This window comes from Psittacula echo (genome assembly GCF_963264785.1).
Source record: "Psittacula echo genome assembly, chromosome: 15".
NCBI classification, from domain to species: Eukaryota; Metazoa; Chordata; class Aves; order Psittaciformes; family Psittacidae; genus Psittacula; species Psittacula echo.
This window is the reverse complement of record NC_137751.1, coordinates 8503852-8529089: the sequence shown is the minus strand read 5'-3', so window position 1 is coordinate 8529089 and position 25238 is coordinate 8503852. Positions and strand designations below refer to the sequence as shown.

The 25238-nt window shown below is 45.7% G+C and overlaps 1 protein-coding gene across 1 annotated transcript in view; it reads left to right on the top strand.

Moving 5' to 3' along the window:
• The window catches only part of GALNT17 (polypeptide N-acetylgalactosaminyltransferase 17), a gene marked incomplete at both ends in the record, with an annotated part of 187865 nt that overhangs the window by 151758 nt on the left and 10869 nt on the right, over nucleotides 1-25238 (top strand). The window contains one exon of the mRNA XM_080630235.1: nucleotides 23739-23924. Coding sequence (XP_080486361.1) covers nucleotides 23739-23924 — 186 coding nt within the window. The remainder of the gene's footprint in view (nucleotides 1-23738; nucleotides 23925-25238) is intronic.

The window sequence follows — 25238 nt, the reverse complement described above, 5'->3', positions numbered from 1 at the left end:
AGCTCAGTAATATGTTTCAAGTTTGGATAAATTGCTTCAAGCATTTTTATGCTCACGAAAAACAAAGCCAAAATCATCCCTCTGTGATATCTTATCTGTAATATTTTATCAGTGTGGTATCTAAGTGTAGCTTTGGTAGAGCTCGCTGAGTTCTCAGCTCAGAGGTGAGATGGAAGAAGACTGGAACATACTCTGGAGATACTTTATATTGACCTTTCTTTAAAAAACAGAATGAAAATTAAAGAGAGGTCTGGGTGGATGGGTTGATTTTCAAGGGTCATCTGCCCATGGTTCATTGCAACATGCAGGAAGTCAAGCAAAGGTGGCAGGAGACATTTATGGGTGAGCAAGGAGGATCATATATTGTCATATTTTCCAGTGCTGGGCTTTCCAAGGGCAAACACATGGAATTAGTGAAACCTGGTTTAGTGGAAGGTGTCCCTGGCCATGGCAGGGGGTTGGAACTGGATGAGCTTTAAGGTCACTTCCAACACAAACCAGTCTGAGATTCTATGAATTGCAGGAATGGTCAGCACAGTCCTCACCTTGCCTGTGTCTCACCCATGGTGCATCCCTCCTCAGCAGTAACTTCCCTGTCCACTGAAGGCACCCTGGAAAGACAGACAGACAACACCGGCCAGCTCAGCTGGGTTGAGTTGTGACAGTGAAGACTTCAGAGCAGCATGGGAGTGCACTGCAAATGAGTGGTTATGTAGCCCTGGGATTTAATCTTCAAATCCCCTCACTTGCTGTAGCTCCTGCTAATTCTGTCCTGTGTGATTTCCAGCGAGAACCCCATTAGCTCAGGCTGTGTACAGCACCTGCATAAAATGGAACAACAGACATCAATCTTTTCCCTTTCATCTCTGTTCCTGTGTTGCTTCTGAGCAAAAGCTTTGTAGGTTGTGGCCCTTTTTAGCATGCCAAGCATCTCCCCCATCTCTTTATCTTCTTTTTTTTTCCTTTTATGTCCTTATCCTCCTTCTTGAGATAGCCTCATCTGCAACAACCACTGTGCTGCAGACGCAGAACAGCTAGGCTGAGGTTTAAGGAAATAGTTATGTGAAGATGAAGCGGAGATGGCAAGCAGCCGGCTCTAGTTTTATCAGCTTTTGTTCCTTGTTAATTGCTATCAGAGAGAAAAAGGGGGTTTATGTTTCCAGTGATGGGGAGCGGATAACTTGTTCAATCTTTATAATCTCTCTTTCCCGTCTCATGACTCACACTGGAAAGGAAAAAGAAATCGTCTAAAAGATGATACAAGATAGCCGCCAAACAGCTTCTCTCTTTGAGCCAACTTTCTCCCCACACCCCATTCCCAGGATAGAATGAAGCCAAAGATGCAAGTTGTCACGCCAGCCCTGAGCACTGCAGCCCATAAGCTGTGGGTGTGGGTCATACGTCCTCCAAGATGATTTCTTGCTGGTTCTTTTTGACTGCAGAGCAGCCCTGTTGTTCCCTGATCGTGCGCCGATGCTTTGCCAGGGAAGGGACAGGAGGTACCTGGCAGCAGCGTGGTTTTGCCCCATGCTGCGTCTTGCCGTGGTAGGTATTAATGTTGACAGTGTACTGCAGTCCTGTGTCCAGCTCTGGCGCCCCCAACACAAGAGGGACATGGAGCTGCTGGAGTAAGTCCAGAGGAGGCCACGGAGATGCTGCGAGGGCTGGAGCAGCTCTGCTCTGGAGCCAGGCTGAGAGAGCTGGGCTGGGGCAGCCTGGAGAAGAGAAGGCTCCTGAAGGGGAGACCTGAGAGCAGCTCCAGTGCCTAAAGGGGCTGCAGGAAACCTGGAGAGGGGCTTGGGACAAGTAGGGACAGGCCAAGGGGAATGGCTTTAACCTGCCAGAGGGGAGACTGAGATGAGCTCTTAGGCAGAAGCTCTTCCCTGTGAGGGTGCTGAGGCGCTGGCCCAGGGTGCCCAGAGAAGCTGTGGCTGCCCCATCCCTGGCAGTGTTCAAGGCCAGGTTGGACACAGGGGCTTGGAGCAAGCTGCTCGAGTGGAAGGTGTCCCTGCCTGTGGCAGGGGGTTGGAACTGGATGAGCTTTAAGGACTTTTCCAACCCAAACCAATGAGTGATTCCGTGATTCAGACCTGAATCCTCTGTGGCTGTCCCAGGGTGTGAGCAGAGCGGTGTGCCAGCAGTCGGTGCTTTGGGTTTGTATTGGGTGGGTTGTGCTCCCGCAGACTGTTCCTGCAGCCAGGTGCAGAAAGCATTTGCTCCCCTTTTTCCACTGCTTTGAAGTTATCCCATTGAAAGGATACGCAGACACTTGCTGCACACGTCTTTTGTCTTCCTTTTCAGCTGCTGGTAAAAATTCCTGCTGGAAGGAGCTAAGGAATTTCTTTCCCTCTTACAGCTTTTGCATTTCACTTTTTTTATGAAGGAGAAATAATGATTTACAGATGGCAGCAGAAGAACCCTCAAAGAATGTGCTTTTCATTTTGAATATGTCTTTATATTCCATGGTTTGAAGCCAGTGGATTTAAGAGTTGGAGTGAAATCACATGAGGCCAAGCACAGACTGCCAGAGACAGTCTGCCCAGCTCCAGATTTTTAATTCCTTCTTCTCTTTGGTGGGCTCTTGTAAGAGAAGAGTCTCAGTAAGAGCCGAACCTGCCCCTGAATTTGCTCTTCAGTGGGCTGGTGCGGAAAGGAAACCACCCAGTAACATTAATGATGGATTAATCCTTTAAAACTTGGGGTTCATTATTCTGATCTTATAATCCTCCAATTATCCCACTTCCCACCGCTTCTTGCAATCTTCCTGTGAGTCACCACTTCAGTTTCCAAAGGTATTCTCTTGCAGCGTTAGTCTTCATGTTTCCTGCTGCTTTATAGATTTGATTTTACCTTACTGCATAGATGAGCTCAGAAACCTGTAATTGTTTGGCCAGCAGTAGCCATGACTGTGAATGCCACAGTGAACTGTATTTGTGCAGTGCTTGAGTTTGTTGCTGTTGTAGTTACTGTAGGTATAACAACATGTATATAGCAGCCGTCTTGTTGCATGTGCTGAACTGCATTGGCAGCTCAATTCCTGGGTCTTGCAGCAAGCAAAAGTCTTCTGCACGGCATAGCAACAGGGCAAGTGGGATTTGTGGCACTGAAATAGAGTTGGATCGAAATTACTTAGTCCTGATTAGCCTAACTAGCACTGGGAGCTAGGTACTTCTGCAGATGCAATTCCTGCATCAGCCCTGCAATGGTGAAAGCCTTTATTTTTTAAACTAATCTCTTTATTCTGCTTAATAAGGACCTAAAGCGCTTCTGTCTGGTGACTGTTCAAGACCTGATTCAATGTCTGGTGATGTTTGTAAGAATTTTAAATGATTTTGATGGGTTTTGCCTTGGGGCTGAAACATGCTGCTCCAGCCAGACACATGTAGAAGTGCACTGGTCTCCGGAGAGCCAAGAGCATGGGGATGCCAACCCAGACCAAAGCTCTTCCTAAATAATCCCATGTGTGGATGAGCTGTATCCATCCTGCCTATCCTGAAACATCTTTCTTTGTCTGGCCTCGCATCTCGGCTATCCCTACGGCCCAGAGACGGTTGGTTCCTCCCACCCTGATGTTGGTGGGTGAAGCTCTTTGTGGAGGTGCCTCTGTTTCTGCATGGGTTTGGGGAAATAAAAGTAGGTGATGAGCTTGGGTTAGAGACCTTGCTGTTAAAAGCATGGGAGAGAACTGATGCTCCCAGCTAACACCTTTTTTTCCTGCTTTATTTTAATGCAAACTCAAATGTAGGATGAAAAACTGGAGCTAAGTAAGGAGTAAGGACAGCATAGACTGGCCTTGCACTGCCAATGGTGGGACACCACGTGCAAGTAGGCTGCTTGGCTCCATGACTGCTTGAGACTTTGCATGGCTGTAACTGCAGGGTTAAGGCTCCTGCTTTAGGTTGTTAACTGAAATCCAGCAGTAAAGCTGTCCTGACTGTCCTGGCCCTTGCTGCAGCTGTGATTGAGTGGGATGTGCCTTTGCTTTGCAGCTGCAGCGCTTTACAGCTCACGTATGGAAGTTGCTTGTCCATAAGTCCTGTGCTAACTCAGGCAGGCGACGGTGTCAGCTTCAGCCGTCTCCTCCCACTGCTGCCAGATCTCCACTGCATCCTCATCTTCCAGCTTGGAAAGATGAACAGTGTTACTCTTGCTGATGCCAAGAAAATAAAGGGGGGGGGGAGCTATGAACTGGTTATGAAAGTATTTGACTCATCCAAAGCTTTTCAATATTTTCCTTCTGGAGCAGAAAGGGGAAAGCAGGAAAAGAACGGTTTTCAGCTTGCTTTTCCTTTTTTGGTGTGTGAAAACTTGGAGGTTTGGTTTTCATGTAGAAAAAGCAAAAAGGGAAACACTACCAGTGTGAAAATGAAATACAACAATAGGTCCTGATCAAAGCAAAGCACTTAGAAGAAAAACAGCTACAGCAATACCATTGTCCTAAGTAATTGTTGCTGCCTTTTGGAAGGAGTTAAATACCACTTAATTGTTGATCCTCAGATAATGTGGGGTGCAGCCCCTGATAACACATAAATTAATTGCTACTTTTAAACCATACATTTGCTTAACAGCCGCTATTTATTCATTTTAAGAGATTTTGGAGATCTGGGACTAAAACCAAGTCCCTCTTGCCATGATCACAAGATGCTATTGGCAGCATCAAGGCTTTGGCTGTGCTTTATGCAGCATGTATGTGACCCAGTAATATATGATCTTAACACAGATGAAATGAAATCCTGTCTCTCTCCTACATGTATGAAGCATAACAGAAATAAGAAGCAGCTGGTGTTAGACTGGCTTGTCACCGACACTGCTGCCTGAGGGGTTAGTTGCTGATATGGGTTTGGTGAGGAGCATCCACAATTAAATGTTCTATAGCAACCTGGTCTAGTGGAAGGTGTTCCTGCCTGTGGCAGGGGGTTGGAACTGAATGGGCTTTAAGGTCCCTTCCAACCCAAACCAGTCTGAGATTCTGTGATTCTCCAAATGGTCTTAGTAAATCCCAGTGTTCCCAGTGCAGCTGCAGGTCAAGCCTGAGAAGCTCTATGAGAGCAGGGTCTGTGTTTCTGTTCTGCTCTGGTGCTCTTACCTAGAACTGTTGAGAATGAAAAGGGATTTCCAAATTGCAGTATTTGGCATGGGAGTGGAGTTCCTGCTACCTGGCAAGCCCATCCCAACTGGGCTATGGCTCCTCAACATGGTTTCTGCTGGGGACTTCTGTGCCTGCCTCTTTCATGCTGAAATCAGGCTGGGCTTGGACTCTAGGCTGGCACAAAGCTTGGGGCCAGGCAGGGTTTTAGGCAGTAGATCACCCCTAATGCCTTCAGCAAGGTTTTCTTACAGCAAAGAGGGTGTTGGAGAGCTAGAGAGCGTTGGTCTCTGGGAAAGCTGAGTCATGTCTCCCTGGTGAAGGCATCCATCTCAAAAGTAATTATACCGAGATGAAAACAGCCAGTGACAAGCTCTGTACCAGCAGTTTGAGTTCAGAGCCTCATTTCATGCCGCAGAAGGATGAGTAATTCTAAATAGCTCTAAAGACATTTAAAAGCACCCAAACCATGACAGACAGAATACAGCAAATGAGAGCAAGTTATTATATGCTTTGTGAGCACATACAAAGCCCTGTGATCACTGGTACACTGATACACACATTGTCAGTGTGTGTGTGCATCTGTAACGTGATTCTCTGGTGAGGGGAAGGTTTGGTGACACCGAGACTGATCCTTTCTTTCCTCAGTTGTGCCAATGGTTTAGGCAGCTTTGTCAACTCTGAACTGGGTCAGGTAGTGATGAAAATAGATGTGCAGCTGGTCTGTTGTGCTTTCAGCAGGAAACTGCTTATTCCAAAATACTGGGGAAACATTTGATGATGGTTCAGCCTGGGACATAGAAGGCTCCTTAAGGGGACACCTTAGAGCAGCTCCAGTGCCTAAAGGGGCTACAGGAAACCTGGAGAGGGGCTTTGGACAAGGGCCTGTAGGGACAGGACAAGGGGGAATGGCTTTAACCTGCCAGAGGGGAGATTGAGATGAGCTCTTAGGCAGAAGCTCTTCCCTGTGAGGGTGCTGAGGCCGTAACAGTCTGGGATTCTGTTACTGTATGATGGAAGCAGAGTCTCACTGTCTAGCCTCAGACAGAAACCTAAAAATACATAGAAATACCAAGGAGGCAGGAGGAGAACCCCAACCTTTCCCTGTGACCCCAACCTTTCCCTGTGTGGGCTCTCCACAGCAATAAGGAAGATGTGAGCGTTCATGCAGGGTTTTCTTCTGCCTCTGACATGACGTGCATAACTGTGCTTAACGGTGTGCTAGAGCTGGCTCATTTGCAGGAGAGATCAATGAGCGGCTTCTGGTTAAACTAATGAAGCAGAGCTGAGAGGAGCAGTTCAGACCCGGAGCCTCGGAGGAGCAGATCCTTGTGCACCTGAATGCATCTTTTTAATTAAAACAAAAAAAAAGTTTTACCAGCATATTTTGCTTGAAATCTCAGCCCTCGTAGGTAAGGATGGCATTGGCACCTCCCAAGCGAACCGCTGCTGAGTGCGGTGTGTGGGACCATGCTTAAGGCTGATTTAAAGCCTGTCGAAGTGGATGGAAGCATTTCCATTTTCCTTTAGGGACTTGGCTCACACATTGCAAGTGTAATTTGAAGTAGAGCCAGAATGTGGCCCAGGCTTCATTTTAGATGGAATTTGGTTGAGGGCTTTTCATTGCCTTGAGGTGTGCAGTGACTTTAAGGCTGCCCAAGTGACTTACAAGTAAAATGCAATAAATATTTTATCATGCTGGTATGACTTGCAAAACCATGGATGGTGTCAGAGCAGCCCTTCTGGGGTCCCCAGCACAAGAGGGACGCGGAGCTGTTGGAACGAGTCCAGAGGAGGCCACGGAGATGCTGCGAGGGCTGGAGCAGCTCTGCTCTGGAGCCAGGCTGAGAGAGCTGGGCTGGGGCAGCCTGGAGAAGAGAAGGCTCCTGAAGGGGAGACCTGAGAGCAGCTCCAGTGCCTAAAGGGGCTGCAGGAAACCTGGAGAGGGGCTTTGGACAAGGGCCTGTAGGGACAGGACAAGGGGAATGGCTTTAACCTGCCAGAGGGGAGACTGAGATGAGCTTTAAGGTCACTTCCAACCCAAACCAGTCTGGGATTCGATGGTTCTCCTGCATGACCTTCCTAAAGCAGAGGGAAGCACGCAAGGCAGCCTCTGAGGCTATAGCAGTGGGCGTTTTCTCCAGCAGTTGGTTCAGAAAAATTTGGTGATGGGAACCTGTGACCAATCAAGGTGGGATCTTCTGATTTTCTGCTTTGTTTCCATCTCTTGTGGTTTTGTGTTTACAGGGAATTGCTATATTTGTCATTTTCAACTCATCCCAAACCCAGGAATGCTGATGAATTAGGCACTAATAACAATTGTTGCTGGAATCTAAACAAGTGAATGAGAAGTGAGTCACGATGCTGTCATGACCTGAAGATACAGCGCTGCTCATTGTCTCTTCTGCCTTGTTCACGTGCTGCACTGTGGTTTCCAAAACCCATTATTTCCATTTGGGTTTTGAAATTCTTTTCAGAAAAACCTGAAAAGTTTCCAAAACTGAAGTTAAAAAATGCTGTAGCTGATGGGAATGTTTTGTCTCACTGAATCTGAAATCTTGCTCCATTCACAGCTTTCATTTTTATTGTAGTTTATTATAAATGATGAACTTAATGCAAAACCACAAATACAGACACTCTGCGTTCTGATGAGCTCTAAATGAGGCTTGATCCATTCTCTTGAAATGCTACATTTCCTTTTTGATGGAATTTCATGGAAATCACCATATTCCATATCTTCCAAGACAAAAGTTTTCAGATGCTTTTGGCTCACCTCCAGTTTTAGGCATGGCCAGACCTTTACATGCTGAATTCTTAGCAAATGCCTGTAAGGTAGAAGTGTGAGGACAGAGCTGGGCACTTCGCATCCCTGTCCTTTGTAGAGTGGAGTCTCCCAGAGGAAAATCCGGTTCATGGCTGCCATGGATCTGCGCTTGAAAACGTGTCCTGTGTTCCTGCTCTGGGTTTTGTAACCTCTGTCATGCATTTGAAAGGAATATAATAGAAGTAGCTGCTTCAGCAGAAAAGTTATTAGTGCTGGTGTGCCCTTGAATGGCAGGGCTTGTGTTTGGGAGCCAAAAGCTGAAATGAGACATTTCCCATTTTATGATTTTGTCTGTGGAGAAGTCCTTTTAATCTCAATTTAATGAAAGCCAGCTCAAGATGTGTAAGTGAGTCTGAGTGCTTAGAAGAGGCAAGAAGCCTGAAGTGGGCTCTGAAGCAAGATGCGTCTCTTCTTTAGACAAAGCAGAATTTGTGATGTGGTTGGGTAATGGCCATACATTTGTTTGTTTTCAAGTATGTGATACTTCATTTAGGTAAATGGCTTGGGAAGTACTTCATATACGTGGCAGAAAATGTGGTAGAATAACTTAGCTCAGTGACAGTTACATCAGGAGCACCCATCTTTTTCGGTGTCTCAGACTGGAATAGCTGAGAACAGCACGGTCTTGTTAATTTTTACTGCTAGTGGGTGATGTCTTTCATCTTTCTGCGCTGCTGCTAAATGACAGGGATTGCTTTTCCACAGCACAGCCTTCCTCCAAACACAGCAGTTTGAATATGTTGGTGAGAGCACTGATACAAGAGTACCTACCCATCCCATCAGGCTCACTTACCCATCAGCAGGCTCTTTTGGGACTTGCTTGTCCTTCATCACTGCCTCACAAAAGTCCATGAGCCACCACCAGGCCCTACACCACAGGTCCCCTTGTCCTTCCCATTCCTGGGATGCCAGCATGTTACATCACGTGACTTTCAATATATTTGGCCAGCTGAGAGAGGGAACAGGAATGTCCCCTCTATGGACCAGGACCATCTTGGATGGTGTGGTGCCTGGCCTGAATTAGGTGTATATCTAGGCAGATGTGTACCAGGAATCTGGTACACTGCAGAGTGTTACTGAATACAAAGAGCTCTTGCTCAGGCACTCCTTAAGCCACAGATTGCCTGAAGTTGGGAAGGACCTGGGGGCAGGCATCACCATGTGCTTGCTCTGTTCTTCATTCCCATCCATGGTTGGCCTTGGAGAGGCCAAGCCTCAGTGTGTTTTCAAAGCCAGCTTGTAACCTTTACACAATATAGACGAGGTCTGTGTCCCTGCAGAGCATAGTGTAGAAGATGTGATTGTCCCACTGAGGAGGCACTGTTGGATGCTGCACTTCTGGGGCCATAGGAGCCTGCAGTCATGGGACGTTCAGAAGGATGGTAAAGATGCCTGGAGTCAGTCAAAAAGGTAGAAGGAGAAAAAGTGCATGGGCCACTGGTTGCTGTCTGTCTCCTCACATGTGTGTGCTGCTCCCTGTGCTGCTCTCAGTCTCTGCAGGATGCCCAGCACTGGGTATACATAACGCTTCTGAGATGTCCACAGCCAGAGTGGTGTGGACTATAAGGAATGGGTGGGAATGCATATGGGAGACAGATGTTACCATGTGGGGTAGCCTGAAGTGCAGCCCAGTTTTGGCTGGCTTGGAAAAGAGCAATTCTGACTTAAAGACTTATTTCAACAGTGACTGTTTTGTGTGCTGTTGCAGGCTTCGGCTGAGAAAGTAGGAATGTTCTCCCTGGAAATGTCTGATTAGAATATAATAACCATTTTCATACTTCTTGGTGCTTTCTGAGGCTCTCAGTTACAGAAAATGGTGATTGGTTTCTTCAAGTTAGAATCAAATATCTGAGTATGTGTGTTCGTAAGTACGTATCCATATAAATAAGTGAAAACATCAATTGTTCTTATCAACACGCTTCACTGGGGAGACAAAAATCTCCTTATGAGCTCTTTTTATGGCTCCCTAATAGCTATTTGGGTGGCAGTGTCTGAAACCGGCATTGCGAGCTGGTATCACTTCCACCACAGTTAATTCTAATTGGCAAATCAAGGACAAGAGGAGTCAGGGAAGAACGGATGAGTGTGCTCCTGTTACTAAAATGCCACTAACCAGTCTCATAGTGCCTTTTGCAGACATGAAGGGCATCATTATTCCACAGAGGTTTTTGGGTTTTGTTTTTTTTGGGGAGAAAATTGAGTGATTTTAAAAAGGGATGAAATAATGAACATAGAAATAAATGGATGTTAGGTGATCTTAAACAATGACTGTGCATTTGGGGACTTGGAACTGCAGTTCTTAAAATCTGTTAAATACTGAGTGAGACTTTTATACACAACAGGATGAGGTAACCACAGTTGTATCAAATGAATAAGCAGTATTCTGTCAGATAAGCGTACGGAAGTGTTCCTCTGTGGTTGTACCGCTATCCCCATTCTGCAGTTTCATGCAGAATAAATCAATATTGGCTCCTAAACTTTGTAAGTAAATCAATGAACTGAGTCTGTGACCCATTCAGAGGTGTTTTGGTTTGCTTTGATCTGAAGACTTCAGATGAAGCTCCTACAGCTGAGCTGCAGAGTGTTCTGGGGAATGACTGTTCTCACTGACGTTCAGCACAGTGTATTTCACTTGAGGGAATTGACTGTTGAGAAGAACGGGGCTTTTATTGCACGTCAGAATTCCTTAAGGTTTGTCCTTCGACACTTGGCAATATGCCTGTGTTGCCCAACTCTCTTCTCCTGGTTCAGCTTCTCTATTATAACCATATTGTAGATCTTAGATCAGTTGAAGCAGAGCCTGACCTTTAAGAGTTTCCTAATCACATCTTTGTTGTCCACCAACCTGTTGTTATTATAGACTCCAGCCACAGTTCAGATCCTTGAGTGCTATTTGCTACACGGACAAAAAGGAATATCTACCCTGATCCATCTCACCTGTGTTTAGCTCTCTAGTCTAGCACAATCACATGCAGATGGCCCCATCTCCTTCATGCTCTAAGGAACCTAGAAGACATCTCAGACTCCATTCTCAGTCTGGTACCTCTTGGGCCCTGGCTATCGAGGAATTATTTTACAGTGGCTGTGAGGAGGGTAAGGAAAGAAAGTTCTTGCATGATGCAAAGTCATTTAACTTGGAGAAGTGCCTGAAGGGATCTTCTGCTGAACTGGAAAATTCCACAGGGCTCTGAGATTAGAAACATCTGAAGAACACCGTAGTTGACATTTAAGTTTAAAATATCCAAAAGGCCTGCTGCACAAAATAATTCCTTGAATTCCAGTATCTTGAGCACGCCTCAGCTGAGGTTAGACTGGCATTGCACTAGGAGCCATCTGTATGCGTTGTGACAGCCTCTCTCCTCACGTTAGACTACATGAGTTGTAAAAGGAGAGAACAGAAGTAGATAGCACAGAAATAACTTGTCAAGATGCTCAGGGGAAGAACCAGGACAGTATTTCACACCTTTCCCCTATCTTAGTGGTGTCCTCTCTGTAACCTCCAAACATCTGTCTTAAGCATCTCTGCACAGGAACTGTAGCTTAGTTCAGGCTGAAGGGACTTTTAGAGGGCTGTTGTCCACTTCCAGCTGTAGTAAGGTGCATGTAGGAGGGAGGACCGCCCTGGGATGCTCACACCACACACCCAGCCAGCTGACACCACGGTGTCTGAAGGGCTGTGGCTCGCCTACCCACCCTTGTGCTCCCCAGGATACTTCTTGGACCACATATAATATACATCCGCAGGGGGAAGTTTGGGAATTTTGTGTATTTCAGGGTTTTCATAGGCACATACAAGTCTAAACAGTAGAGTGGTTGTGTTTCCCCTGCGTCTCTTGCATAAAGCTCCTCCTTGGACCCATCAAGTGCAGTCTTTTGCATGACTGATTTACAGCAGCTTTGTGTGTGTAGTTTAACCTTCAGCCAGCATTCAGGGCAGTGGCCAGACACCATGGCAGCGTGGAGACCCACCTAGCTGTGCTTCTGCAAGGATGCTCAGGCCATCCTGATACAGCAGCTTGTGCCGCCTCTTCTGCAGCATGGCAGAAGCGGGAATGTCAGAGTCATCTGGGGACAGCACAGAGCTAATGATTCATTTGGCTCTCACTGCCATCAAATTGCACTGAAGAGGTGCAGTGTAATGAGCACAACAGCCAGACAGCGTTTGCTTCATGAAAAATCATTAGTTGTTATGCTCTGCAAAGTGGTGTCCATGCTGTGACCAGACCCCAAGGTAAGCAGAAAGAAATGGAGGAGATGCTTCATGGTTGGGCTTTTGGGCGTGGGGGAACATTAACATGTACTCCTTGGGAATGGGGTGGCAGCTGTAACACGCTAATGGAGCCTGTGAGCAGCAGAGGTAGGATTTCAAATCCACTTTGATCTCTACCCTGGCAATTTGGTCCTGTGGATCAAAGGAGCAACTTGCAGTGTGGGTTATAAGAGGATTTAATGTGAGGCAAGGTGTTTTCTGGGCAACCATGAAGAACAGTTCCCTACCATAACAGCAGGATACATGAGCACAATTGATGCTCAGTTGGTGGTATGCAGTGGTGGATGTGGTTGTGCTGGGGAAGGGTCACTGCTTCTCCTTTGGACATTTATGTCATCTCAGATCTTCTAATGAACCACCAAAGGTGCTCTTGTTCCTGTGGGTTGGGTCACCCTGAGCAGTGCACCAAGTAAATCTGGTCTGCCTTCGCTGGTTTTGTTTGAGTTAGGTTTAGGGAGGGCTCATACAGGCAGCTTTGCAAGCAAATCTGGAGTATTTTCTTAAGGTACACTGATTCTTTAATTACTGTAAATAATCCAAACATTTAAGTTCACTGTAGAAGGGGAAAAAAGATTAATTGACCAAGACATACTTGACTTTTTCATGCCACCAGCACAAGGCCCTTTGTAATGTGGAGCTGTAACACCCAGGTGTGCAGAGGTATCCATGATAGCCCTCTTCAAAACCATGTGAATTCTTTCTGGGTTTGCAGAAAGCTATTGCTGGTTAGAGGCTGAAATCCTGGCTCTGGGAAAGACAATGGGAGTTGTGCTGCTGGCCTCAGGGGGGGCAGGACTCACTGTCCAAACAAGGCTCTCATCGAGATTAGATTGTGTAATAGCAGTGTTAATAGTATTATTAATAAAAATATTGCAGCTCTGTTTTTAATCATTGCTGTGCATATCAGGAGGGGTAAAAAAAGGTTTGCATCAGATACAGTTTTGTTTTCATCTCTTCCAAATTGGTCCCTGCACAGCCTCAGTCCCCTTGGCTATTGCTTTTGAAGGGCTGCTAGTTGGAGGATTGAATTTATGGCTGCTGAGACCAAGTTCAAGTCCTCCGAAATCTGTGGCTGTGCACCCAAAGCATGTCTACATCAATGAAATGCTGTGGCCTTTGTTAAACCAGCATCCAACAGTGTGTACAAGTCCTGGCTGCTTGCTCTGGAAACTTCCGAAGATGAGAGAGAGTCCACAGCTGGATGGCCACCAAGGTAATTTAATGGTCTTGGATGGATCAAGCAGCTGCACCCCAGTTATCAGCCTAAATGCTGCCCCAAAAGACAGGGCTTCCAAATCTAAAATCACAGCTCCAGCTCAGTGGCTGTTCTGTTCTGATGGGGAATGTTTCAGGACCTGGCCACACTTGAAGGAGCAATATGCAACAGATGATGGTGTCTACCATGTTGAGATGAGCAGCTGTTAGCAGGTTATTAATCTTTGAGAGCCTTTACAGAATGCTTAACCTGCACATGTACCCAAATTTAACATCGTTTTAAGTGGAGGTTGAAGGCTGTCTGTGACAATCAGTTATCAGTGCGTTTGCTGATGATAGCTTCAGAGCCACAGCAATTGCTCAGGCTTTAAACTTTCATACTTGCTTTGAGTTGTAAAGTATTCATTATTTCAAAGTACACAGCGGCTCCACTGAAGAGGGGATTTTAACACTGCCGGAGAAAATAAGCAGATGGCAGAGGGAATGGCAAAAATATGACGGAGCTGCCCTACTCTCCAACCATCTGGTTTGGACCTTAGTTTAACTCGCACAGACTAAGTCCATCTGCAGCAGACTTGGTGCTGGGAGGAGGAGCCCGTTGGGCGGTAGCATCAGCAGCCCACAGATGAGGATCTGTGCTTGGTAAAATGGGCAGACACTTTCTCCCCTCTATGGAGAAAGGGTCAGACAACAGCAAGGTTCCAAATTTTGCTTGCCCTTCCTGAGCTGTCCCCAGTTGTTACTACAGTGGCATTCAGGTGTCTGTGGGAACACGGCATCACTCTTGGTCTTGGCACAACCAACAAACATGGTTTGTGCTGGGTCTGTCCAGCTGTTGTGGACATCACTTCATTTCATAGAATCAGAGACCTGTTCGGGTTGGAAGGGACCTTAAAGATCATCCAGTTCCAACCACCCAGCCATGGTCAGGGACACCTTCCACTAGACCTAAAATGAAGGTAGAGAGCCTTAGATAAACCTGACAGCTTGTTTCAACACTGTTGTTCAGAATTCTTTCCAAGCATAATGAATAAGAAAGACTGTGACAAAACCATCGAAGAGCTTAGGAAACATTGTCAGTCTGGCTTTGAGCACTGACAAGGCATGAAATACCTTGTGTGTGTGTTTGTCTGTATGTCCTCATAGGCATTCACCGCAAATAACAGACACACACAGACGCTGCATATGTTCCCTCCCTCTATATTTGCGTGCTCTAGTTTTAAACTCATTAGCTGTTCTTTTTGATGAGTTCCTAGAGCAGTTTTGTGCAGAGAGGATAGGCTGAGTCACATTCAATCCTATGAACAGCTTTGGAGGAGCTCGGCTTCCTTCCAGCGCCTTCCCCGTCAGGGTCTGATGAGAGGGTATCTATAATTACACATCACAGAAGCTGCAGTCGTGATGTGCTGCAGTTAAGAGGACTGGGAAGAGCTCGGTGGAACCAAGGTGCTGTCAGCTTAGGAGCTGCTCTATCACATGCCTGCCTCTCTCTGCATAAATAATTCTGGTTTAGAACTGCCTCTTATGGTTAAAGTGATACATGGCACCTTCCCCCCTCCTCCTGCCTCTCCCCACGTGGAATCACGTTGGTCCAAAGAGCTGTCGATGAAAAATTTTCTCTCAAGGCTTTTTTGCATGGAAAATAGATCAAAATTCTGCTGAACTCTATATGCTGTTTTACTTTTACAGCTTTGACAGAAATGGGAATGGGAAAATGAGATCAAGATGTGTTCGGTACATTACTGGCAATAAAATAATAAGAAAAAAGAGCAACCTCTAAGTAGTTCAGGGTCAAATCCTGCAGGTAATTTCTGTGCTATGAGCATATGAAGCCCAGCATGTTGTTCTCCTTCTGAAAGGGCTTACAGGTTTTGTTGATGCTGTTTTTAAAGCACTTGTCTTTTATGAGTCTGCAATAATCTTTGCATTATACTATTACAACATAATCAGGTCCTTGTCAAGCTGCCAAGGATGATCAGATACCATCAGAGCACTGAGGAGTTTAGTACTAAAACTTATTAGGAGAGACCCAGATTTATACCATGATAGTTGAAAACCACTTCAGTGTGTAACTGGAGCTTTGTGCTCTGCAGGAATGCCTCAGCCATATGGGAGCTGGCAATACAGATTTGGGCTTGAGCTCCAGCCAAGGATGAGAGTTCAGGTGTGAGAGCATCTCTGCAGTTTCACCAAGCATTTGAGAAATGGATTTAAAAATACTCTGCTCTTCTTTTTTCTTTTTTCTTTTTTTTTTTTAATAGCTTTTTAAGTGCTAAAATGACAAAGCCACAGTCACTCCGCTTGCTGTAGTTTAATTATGCAGCAATTAAAATACCAGTCCTGATGCACTGAGTAGCAAAATGCTTCTATTCAGCAGTTTTTCCAAGCCAAGAGGATGCAGACACTTGTCATTACAGCTAATCCTCCCTATGCTGTGCTTTGTGATCAGTCTTTTAAAGGTACCTTCCCACCAAGGCTATTACATATCTTATCTGGTGATAAACTCAAATCAATACCTGTTGTAGCAGGGAACAGTGCACTATTTAGAACAGGTTGTGTTGCATTTGTTGGAGAAGCCCAGCATACATTTTTCACTGGAAAAGCCTGCAGTTTGAGCAAACACAGTTGCAGTGTGTATGTATTGCTCTCCTTGAACTGTGGCAGCGCAGAGAAATCACTGCTTTGCATTGATGTGAAGCTTTCTTTATTCTAACATCTCCAATATGTCAAATGTTAAACTATTTATGTTCCTTGCTGAGTTAAGAGGATGAAAACTGTGGCTACTACCCAGTATTGCTGTAGGTTAGGATTTGTGGAATGAATTGTGCACCTGAGTTCCCCTTTTACTTGGCATTTTTAGGTGGCCATTATAACAGGAGTGAATTTAGTTGTCTCAGCAGGAAAGGAAAGACATTTGGACATTGCACAATCTGGACAATTCTGTTATTGGTCTGGCACAAGATAGACAGGAACCTGTCCAAAGTGGTATTATCCATGAGGATAAAATGTCAGAAAAAGAATGCCAGAGAAGAAGAATAAGTTACTGATTTAAATGTAGTATTACCCTCTCCTCCCACTTCCATTTTCTGCTTGAATAGACATGGCCTGAGGTGGTCAGGTTAGGAAATAGTCCATTCAGAAATCGTATTTTAAGGAGATGGCATGTGAATATGATGCCTGATGTGACTGCTTGGCCCTGATTTTCTCAGAAAGGTTTTCCATAACCTTGTGACAGAGAAGAAATCTACAGGTTTAGCAACAAAATTCCTTTTCCTCTTTCTGCTGCAGGGTGCTGAGTCTCTTTCGGCTCTTCGTAGAGGTTTCCAAAATCACGTATTAGTTGTTCAGGATGAAGTTGTGTTGAGATTTCCAAGAAGATGGTGTCTGTTGGGTCCATCGGTCCAAACACTGTCTCTGCCCACAAGGTGTTGCCTTCTTCTGAGATAGATGGACCAGAGGGTCTGTCCCTGCTCATGCTTAGAAACACTATGTGGTTGTTTTAGTTGTGGTCTTGGCTAGAGATAGGACACTGCTGGATCTGTAGCAGAATAGCCTCAAAGGTGGTACATTCACTGCTATAGTAGAAATTCTCACACCACCAGTCCTCCCTTGATGTGATCTGTGAAAATCCACATATCTAAACTAAAAAGCAGTTCTCTGCAAGCAGCACTTGTGTCCAGCCTGAAGAGATCAATAATACTGTATTCCACTGTGGTGGAAGTAAAAGGTTCCCAAAGAGAGCTGATTCCTTCTTTTTTCCCCACCCACTCTGTGTGTCGTTTCCTAACTTACCTTCATGTAATTCAGCTGAACATTTCTACTGAAGTTCTTGCTGTGATGTTACATGAGATAGTGCAGTCACAATAGCTTGAAGGAGCACTTCAGGGATGATATAACATATATATATATGTAAGTATATATAAAAATATAAAACATTATCCAGCTTGCTGTGTGTGAGTTGTGCAGCTTATGATTGTCACCCATAAACAACTGTTGCCTAACGGTGTGGAGGTGTTTGGTCACCCAGATTTGGATTTAACAGGCTTCCTGTGGTTCACGTCTCTCACCGCCACATTACACAAGCCTTGGGCCAGGAACATGAAGGTACTACTGCTAAGTTATATGTGTAAGTTCCAACCCATAAGGCTTTCCAGTGTTCAAGTGGTGTTCCTCAGGGGTCCTTGTTGGGGCTGGCACTGTCTAACATCTTTGTTGACAGCATGGAGGGCGGGCAGTGCCCCATGTTGGCATTGCTTGCTCAAGTCTTGTCCCCACCAAAGAGCAGCAGCAGCCATGCTTTAGGCACAAGGGATTACAGAGGTTTGGGGGAGTGACTTCGTCATCCCATTCCTGACGCCTTTGCTGCTCTGGCATCTTGGGGAGTGGGCCATTGCAGTGCGAGCTTGGCGCTGGGGACATCCCCCTGTGGTGTCCTGCAGGGATGTGGGATGGAGCACGGCCAAAGTGGGAGCAGATGGGATAGAAGCTGCTTCACCTACATAGCTGGAAATGTATCTGCACGTTTCTTCTAAGAAAAGGGATAATTTGAGGAGATACCGTCTCTCAGAACTATATGAGGGAGCACACAGCAAAATGATTATTTCTGGGCCTTTTTTGCTGCTTCTCAATTTTATTATTTAGGTCTTTGTTCTGATACATTCCTTATTATTTTCACTGCCTTGGGTAATTGTGTTTTTCCCTTAACTTAGGAAGTTACTCTTAAAAGAAAGGAAGGGGGCCAAAGATAAGGCAAAGCTGTTAAATGGGAAATCTATTACTAATTAAAGCATGGTTTTGCTAATCGCTTTAGAAATAAAGTTATCAGCTGAAAAAGCCTGAAGTTTGTATAATGAAAGTTAGGAGCAGGTTTTTTCCCCCCTGTTTCCTTCTGTCACAGTGCATTCAGAGATTAAAAGTTTACCTCACAGCCTCATCTTGACACCATTAGACATGATGTCTCTTTTCATTAACTGCAGGCAGGCTCGAGCTCTTCTAGGGTTTATTTCAGTCTGAATAGTTAAAATTTGGCAAAGTTCTAAGCAACTGAAGTCAGGATCCCTTAATGGGAGCTGTCAGTGTTCATCATAGATTTCATGTCATGCTCCAGCTAGAGCACCAGGTCCATGACCCAAGATAGTCACCGTCCCTTCTTATTTTCATTTTTATTATCATTACTACGACTATTATTATTATTATTGATATTCCAGGGATGAGGAGGAAGCACAGCATTATAAACGGCATGGCACAGGGGCACCAACAGTATGGTGTCTCATCTGGAGATGCTGATGGTTGAGAGGAGAGGATGCTGCGCTGGGGCAGGACTCCATCCTGGCTCTCCACTGGGTGGAAGGGAGCAAGGAACCATCCCCAGTTTTGCCTCTTATCTTGCAGAAGTGCTCTCTTTTTGTTTTAATTTGAGCACAAAGCAGATGGTGAGCCCCAATTCCCTGGTCTGGCTTGCAGGCACGTGAAGAGAAGCGGGATGTATGAGTGGTTCTGCCATCCCAGGGGAAGCAGCCCCTGCACAGTATTTTCTGATGAAAATAGTCTCCTTAAGTTAATAATTTTCTCTTCTGCTTCCCTGCCAGTGGGCATCGTGGTGTAGCAAGCACTGCTTGCTGGGGAGGGGAACAAGTGTTTCTTATTATAGATGCATTAAACCTCCATTATCAGAGTTCATTTTTTCACCCATCTTTTGCTCGAGCTGCGGCCATGCCTTCCCCTTTGTGTGCCTTTTGCTGCTGAGTGAGTGCTGGCTGGATGTCCGTGCTGCTGCCTCTGCACCCGAGGGAGGGAGCCCTGAGGCTCACCCTGCTCCATCGGGTGAACAGAGGGAGACAGAGAGGAAGAACTGTTTGGTTGGCCGGAAGAACCAACCCTAACTATTCGATGATTCTATAAGAAGCAGCTCTGACCTGCTGGAGAGGATGGGGTGGAACAAGGCAGCAGCACATAGTGATCAGCAGCATCCTCCTACTTGCCCCAAGTGGCACCCAAACACATCCTCTGGATTGCTACCTCACAGCAAACCAGGCCTGTAAAGCACTAGGAACACTAGCACCACCAACCTCAAGGTATGAGTTGAGCCAGCTCGTCCAAGGTGTATTTCTAGCCCTGCTCAATGAGGGAGTGTAGATGATGCCATGAGCCTGGGGTAGCACAAGACAGGCTTGCAGCACCATCCTGGAAGGTGGATCTCCTCTGGGTCACCCTTTTCTGTCTGGCTGGCATTGAGCAGATTGCCAAAAGCCCTTTTGTTTAAATAATGCTCCTTTGGAGTAATTGCTGGCTCTAGCAGACAGGAGCAAAGCAAATTGATAGCTGCAGAACATTTTTGAGGGCAAAAGGGATCACAGATAGTAATTGTTCTTCACTTAGAAAATTGGTTCTGCAGCTGCTGCAGTGAGCTGCTGAAGAGAAACTGTGATTTTCTTGCTGTCTCTATTACATGCACAAAGGACCATCGGTACACTGTGCTTTGTGAGCAGTCTGCCATTTTTTCTCCATTACCAGGAGTGCAGGAACCACAGGGAATGTGCACTTCCCCAGGCAATGCCAGGGTCCTCCTGCTCGCCTTGCTCGAGGTCCCATCCAGCAGGCCTGGTCACTGTCGTTTTCCAGGTTGCTCCCAGGCTCTGAGGTTACCCCTGTCCCAGGTGAAGGACATGTCTTTAGAATTGAGACGTGCGGAGTGCTCCATAAGAGCATTGTAAACACAACTTTGCTTTTGCAAACGGAGGCCTGAAGGCTGCTGGCAGAGGAGATGCTGATGGCTTGGCTGGGAGGTATACATACACAAGAGTTGGGCAGGTTGGCCAGGTTGGATGGGGCTTGGAGCACTCTGGTCTAGCGGAAGGTGTCCCTTCCTATGGCAGGGGGTTGGAACTGGATGAGTTTTAAGGTTCCTTCCAATCCAAACCAGTCTGGAACAGGCTTCCCAGAGGGATCATGAAGTCTCCCTCTCTGGGGACATTCAAGTCTGCCTGGAAATGTTCCTGTGCAACCTGCTGTGGGTGGCCCTGCCTTGGCTGTGGGTTGGACTGGATGATCTCCAGATGTCCTTTCCAACACTAATGATTCTGGGATTCTAGGATTCTGTGATTTCATGTCTTGAGTGGAATCACTGCTTTTCCATGCTGAATTCTTACGACAGTCACATTTTGCTTGGAAAATAATTGCAAGTGCGTTACCCACCAGCTTTGTGAAGAACACATCAAAGATCTCTGGGTGATGGATTTATCTCATGGTTTTGTCTGGGATTTCTTCCCTAGAATTTAGCATTAAGCAATTATTTATAAGTCCAAGCATTTTTCTGTATGTTTGATTATTCCTGTGTGTAGACTGATGGAGAAGTTATTGAGTCACTGTCATTTACCGGAGGGGAATGCTTCTATTTTTAATTCCGCGTCTCTTTACGGGTGGATGAATGGCAAGCTAATAGTCATGTTGAAATTTGAATGTCAGAAAACAAGGGAGAAACTTGAGGCTTGCTCTTTGTATTTAACCTGCTGTCTTACATACTCTGTCTTGAGTCTTTAAACATGCCTTTACATGCCATGCAGGCATATTTTATAAAACAAAGTGAGCATGATTTCATCCTTTGTAGGAAGCAAGGGAAAAGATTCTGACTTGTTAAATAGGCTAAACATGCATTAAGTTGACAACACCTTATTTCTCTGATTGGTCTTAATGTTATGCTGGCTCTTGATTACCCATCTACTAAGAGATAATTTCTCAGGGAATTAGCAGAAACAACACACTGGACTGATTGTCCTGTTAATGCTGTTGCAGTAAATAGAGTACCTTTAGTTGTACTAAATAGAGTACCTTAAGGGATTGTAGCTTTATTTGCTATGACCATGAAAAATCTACTTAATAGGAAGGTAATTTATTTGTTAAAGTTCTTTGGTGGGACAAATGGCTGCTCAATACGGACCTACCTTCAGGATCTGAGTGCCACAGGGATGAAGTTGCTGCAGGTTAGGACATTGGGGCATCAGCAAGATAATGACTTTCAGCCTTGCTGAGAGGATGCTGAGCCCTTTTGGTTGTGGTGTCTTGCAGCTCATCTCACCTTGGCACCAAGAGAACAAAGTCTGTGGCCTTTCCCTGGGCCATTCACTGCTCCATAGTCATTGCTATTGTAAGGATAAAGCATCACTGAGCTTTTAGGGCAACTACACCTCATGCTTTGTGGCTGTGGAGGATGTCCCTGGGATTGCAGCCCCTGTGGACCCGTTCATATGTATTTTTGGATGCTAGCAGGAACAGAAAGTCTTTGCCAGGCCACATGGGAGCCAGCAGCTTCTTCCTGGGGCCATCATTTACTCCTCTGTACACTGAGGACAGTGATGTCAGGTGCGGCTTGGCATTTCCAGTGTAATAGGTCCCCCTTTTGTTGCCAGCAGAAATGTTTATAAATGCCTTGTAAAAATAGGGTTTTATAATTTATAATGGTGATTTAGGTTTTATTTAGGAGATGGCCTTAACTTGCAGAAGTGCCTTTTCCGAATTAGATTTTTATTGAGCTGTCTGGAACTGGCTTGATGATACGTATCTAGCCAATGCCCTTTGCACAATGCCCGATGCTTTTTCTCTCTCAGGTTATTACAATATGTGCATTTCAATATCGTTTGCATAGATATTCCAGAAATCCAGGAAAGCTGTCAGGTGTAAAGCCATGTGCATTATTTAACTCAAGACAATAGTGCACTTTTACTGCTAGAGGCAAGCTTGCTGGGAAATGACATTTTTAGTAAGAACATGTTTTTTACATATTAAAAATAATTATTCTGACCTCAGATCAGGACAAAATCTACCAAAACCCCCAAACTCAAAACCAGAGGGTGCTGGGGACCTTCCAGGTTTTATTCAGCATTGTGGTTGAACCCAGCAGCTTTGGGAGCACCCAAGGGCAGAGCTCAATGCTCCTAATTCACCAAGACATTGAGAAACTGAGGAGCTGATCAGGCAAGAAACACTGCCAAACTATTGCCTTAGGAATATTCCTTTAAATACATACATATTTTTCCTTAGAACTACTTTGTTCACTTCTTACTTGCTTTGCCAGCATGTGGCCTGTTGCAAGACTTCAGGCAGACCTTGTGGAATTCCCAGAGGTGAGGGTGGTTGTGGCTGGACAGGAGGGGTGGACATGCCCCTCATCTTGGAGATTGGCCCTGAATTCACGCTGGAGCCACGAAATTGTATTTAAAGGTGTTTGGAAAGGTCAAACAGCAGAACAGGAGGAAGATGGGGGTTTTTCTCCGTGTTAATGCACCAGCTAATAAAATAGGGCTCTGTTTCTTTGATGTGGGTTCCTGTATTCTGCAGCAATCCAGGTGAGAACAGCACAAGTAGCAGGATTACCCCAAGGGAGGATGTCTCCCTGATGTACTGCCCCTTGCCCATGTCACTTGGGCTTGGGATGTCCATGTGCCCACTAAACCCACTGCTTAGAGATGAAAAAGGGTAGACAATACGGTCCAGGAGGCTCCTGGTGCTGCTGGGAGAGCGGGTTGAGTAGAGCCGGTAAAATTTAGGGAACACAGATGGGATCAAAGGTGGTTTGCCTGGAAGAGATCCCAGAAATGATGGGTGTTACAACAACTGCAAAATGAGAATAGAAAGCAGACTGCAAAATAGGCAAAAGTGGGATTATTTGGCCTGTTTGGCATATGTGTTTGTGACGATTGCCCAGTGCCTGGTGTCCTGGATATGTGTCTTTAATGTAAGATAAGTAATTTCTTGGTGCAGACAGGGAGGGAAGAACCCAGGTATGGCAAATCTTCCTGCAAGAATTCCTTTTCTGTGTGATAAAAAGATCTCAAAAATCTCAAAAGATTTTATTAACTTGTACACTGTGATTTATGAGAATTTTAAACAGCACGTGAAACAAAAATAATGAACAAATGGTTTCAAGTGGGAGAAATCTGTGCCTGCCATATGTTTCACTGAGTCATTGCCTGTGCAGGAGGAGATCTTTCAATTGTTTCAACTATTCCAGTCGCTAATCCTTTTTATTTAGTAGCAACATCACTGTAAACTCATCACCCAGTCCTATGATGCGTTAATACCATGTGTTAAACCCTTTTATGTGTATAGACCTGATCTCTCTAAAGTTGACATGTTTTGCTCTGTGCGCAGGTTAAATTCTCTCTGTGTCTCTCCATTGAGCAAAGACCAAACCTGGCCATGTTTCCAGTTGCCAGCAAGATGCTGTGATGCTCTGTGCTCACCAGGACATTATAGAAACCTCCAAACCCACCAATTCTCTCTTGTTAATGTCTGCGTGGACCCTTTGCTGAGCCCCTTGCTGATGGTGCTTTGTGGTTGTGTTGCAGGTGTGGCTGTGTGGTGGCAGCATGGAGGTCCTGCCCTGCTCCAGGGTGGCTCACATCGAGCGCAAGAAGAAGCCCTACAACAACAACATTGGTTTCTACACCAAGCGCAATGCACTGCGAGTGGCCGAGGTGTGGATGGATGACTACAAATGGCACGTCTACATCGCGTGGAACCTGCCGCTGGAGGTATGGCCATTGTACCTATGTCTTTAGGTGCAAATGGGTGCAAACTAACTTTCTTGAGTTAAAGACTTGTGTTTGTATGCTGCCCAAGAAGTTGTGGCTGCCCCATCCCTGGCAGTGTTCAAGGCCAGGTTGGATGGGGCTTGGAGCAAGCTGCTCTAGTGGAAGGTGTCCCTGCCCATGGCAGGGGGTTGGAACTGGATAAATGGGCATCGGGGAGGGGGAGGCAGCAATGCTCACCTGGTTATGGATAAGGTGAGGATTCTGGGTGCTTTGCACCCTGGCACCCACTCCACTTGAAGTGTACTTAAGCATGAGTGCTGGGCAGCTCTATTCAAGTGTGAAGAAAAAACATTGCCATGAGCGGCCAGACCCCATATGAGCAGTTATTTACAACCACCCTTTTGGTGCTGAAAAGGCACATGAAATACACCTTGCAGATCACACCCCTGCAGCAAGCTGCTGTGGTCCTGATGCTGCTGCAGCAGTGCTGTGCTCCGGGCAGTTTAAAAACCATTAAAACATAAAAGCATGAGCTGCTGCTTCCTGAGGAAAGGTTACATCTGGGGAGAGCTACTGGCATTTAGAGCCATGGGAGTGGCAGTGTTGTACTGCATTAGAGAACAACAGGTACCTTTGAAGGGTCAATGAGCTGCCTGTGCTGCTGGTTTGTTGTCCTGGGGGTGGTGAGGAGTCCAGGATTAGTTTATTGTTGACAAATAGATGAATAGAGATGGAAATAAACACCATTTACGCACTGAGCTGCAGGAGGGCACGGGCTGTGGTGGGCACTGGGCACTGCTCCAAGCATTCAGAGTTGCTTGCAGGACTAAGTCACTTCAGATCTATCTTAAAGGTTGCAAATCCCAGATGTCCATAGGCAGGGATCATAAATTACTATGGGTCGAGCACTGTTCCTAGGGTTGATTCCTTTTTAGAGGTGAAGCACCATGCTCTTGCTCAGAAACAGCTTTGGAGGGTGGCAAAAAGGGGTTAAAATCCACTGGGAAGACACAGGTCCTGTGTGGCTTGGAAAAAGCAGCATCACACGAACTGTTGCTGGGGGTGGGAAAACACATCTGGGTTACTCTAAAACCAGTTTGAGATATTTATATAGACCAGATTTAAGTTTAGAGAAGCTTTGTGTGACTTGGTGGTATTGTGCAGGGGTTTACGGATATACACAGAATTATTTTGTTATGCTGCTGTATTCAAAACCAAGCCAAACCCCTTGCACTGAGTATTTCAGGTCCTGACTGGTTTGTGGTCCTGCTTTGCTCTGCATCTCACCTTGCCCACTCAGACTTCAGCCTGTCG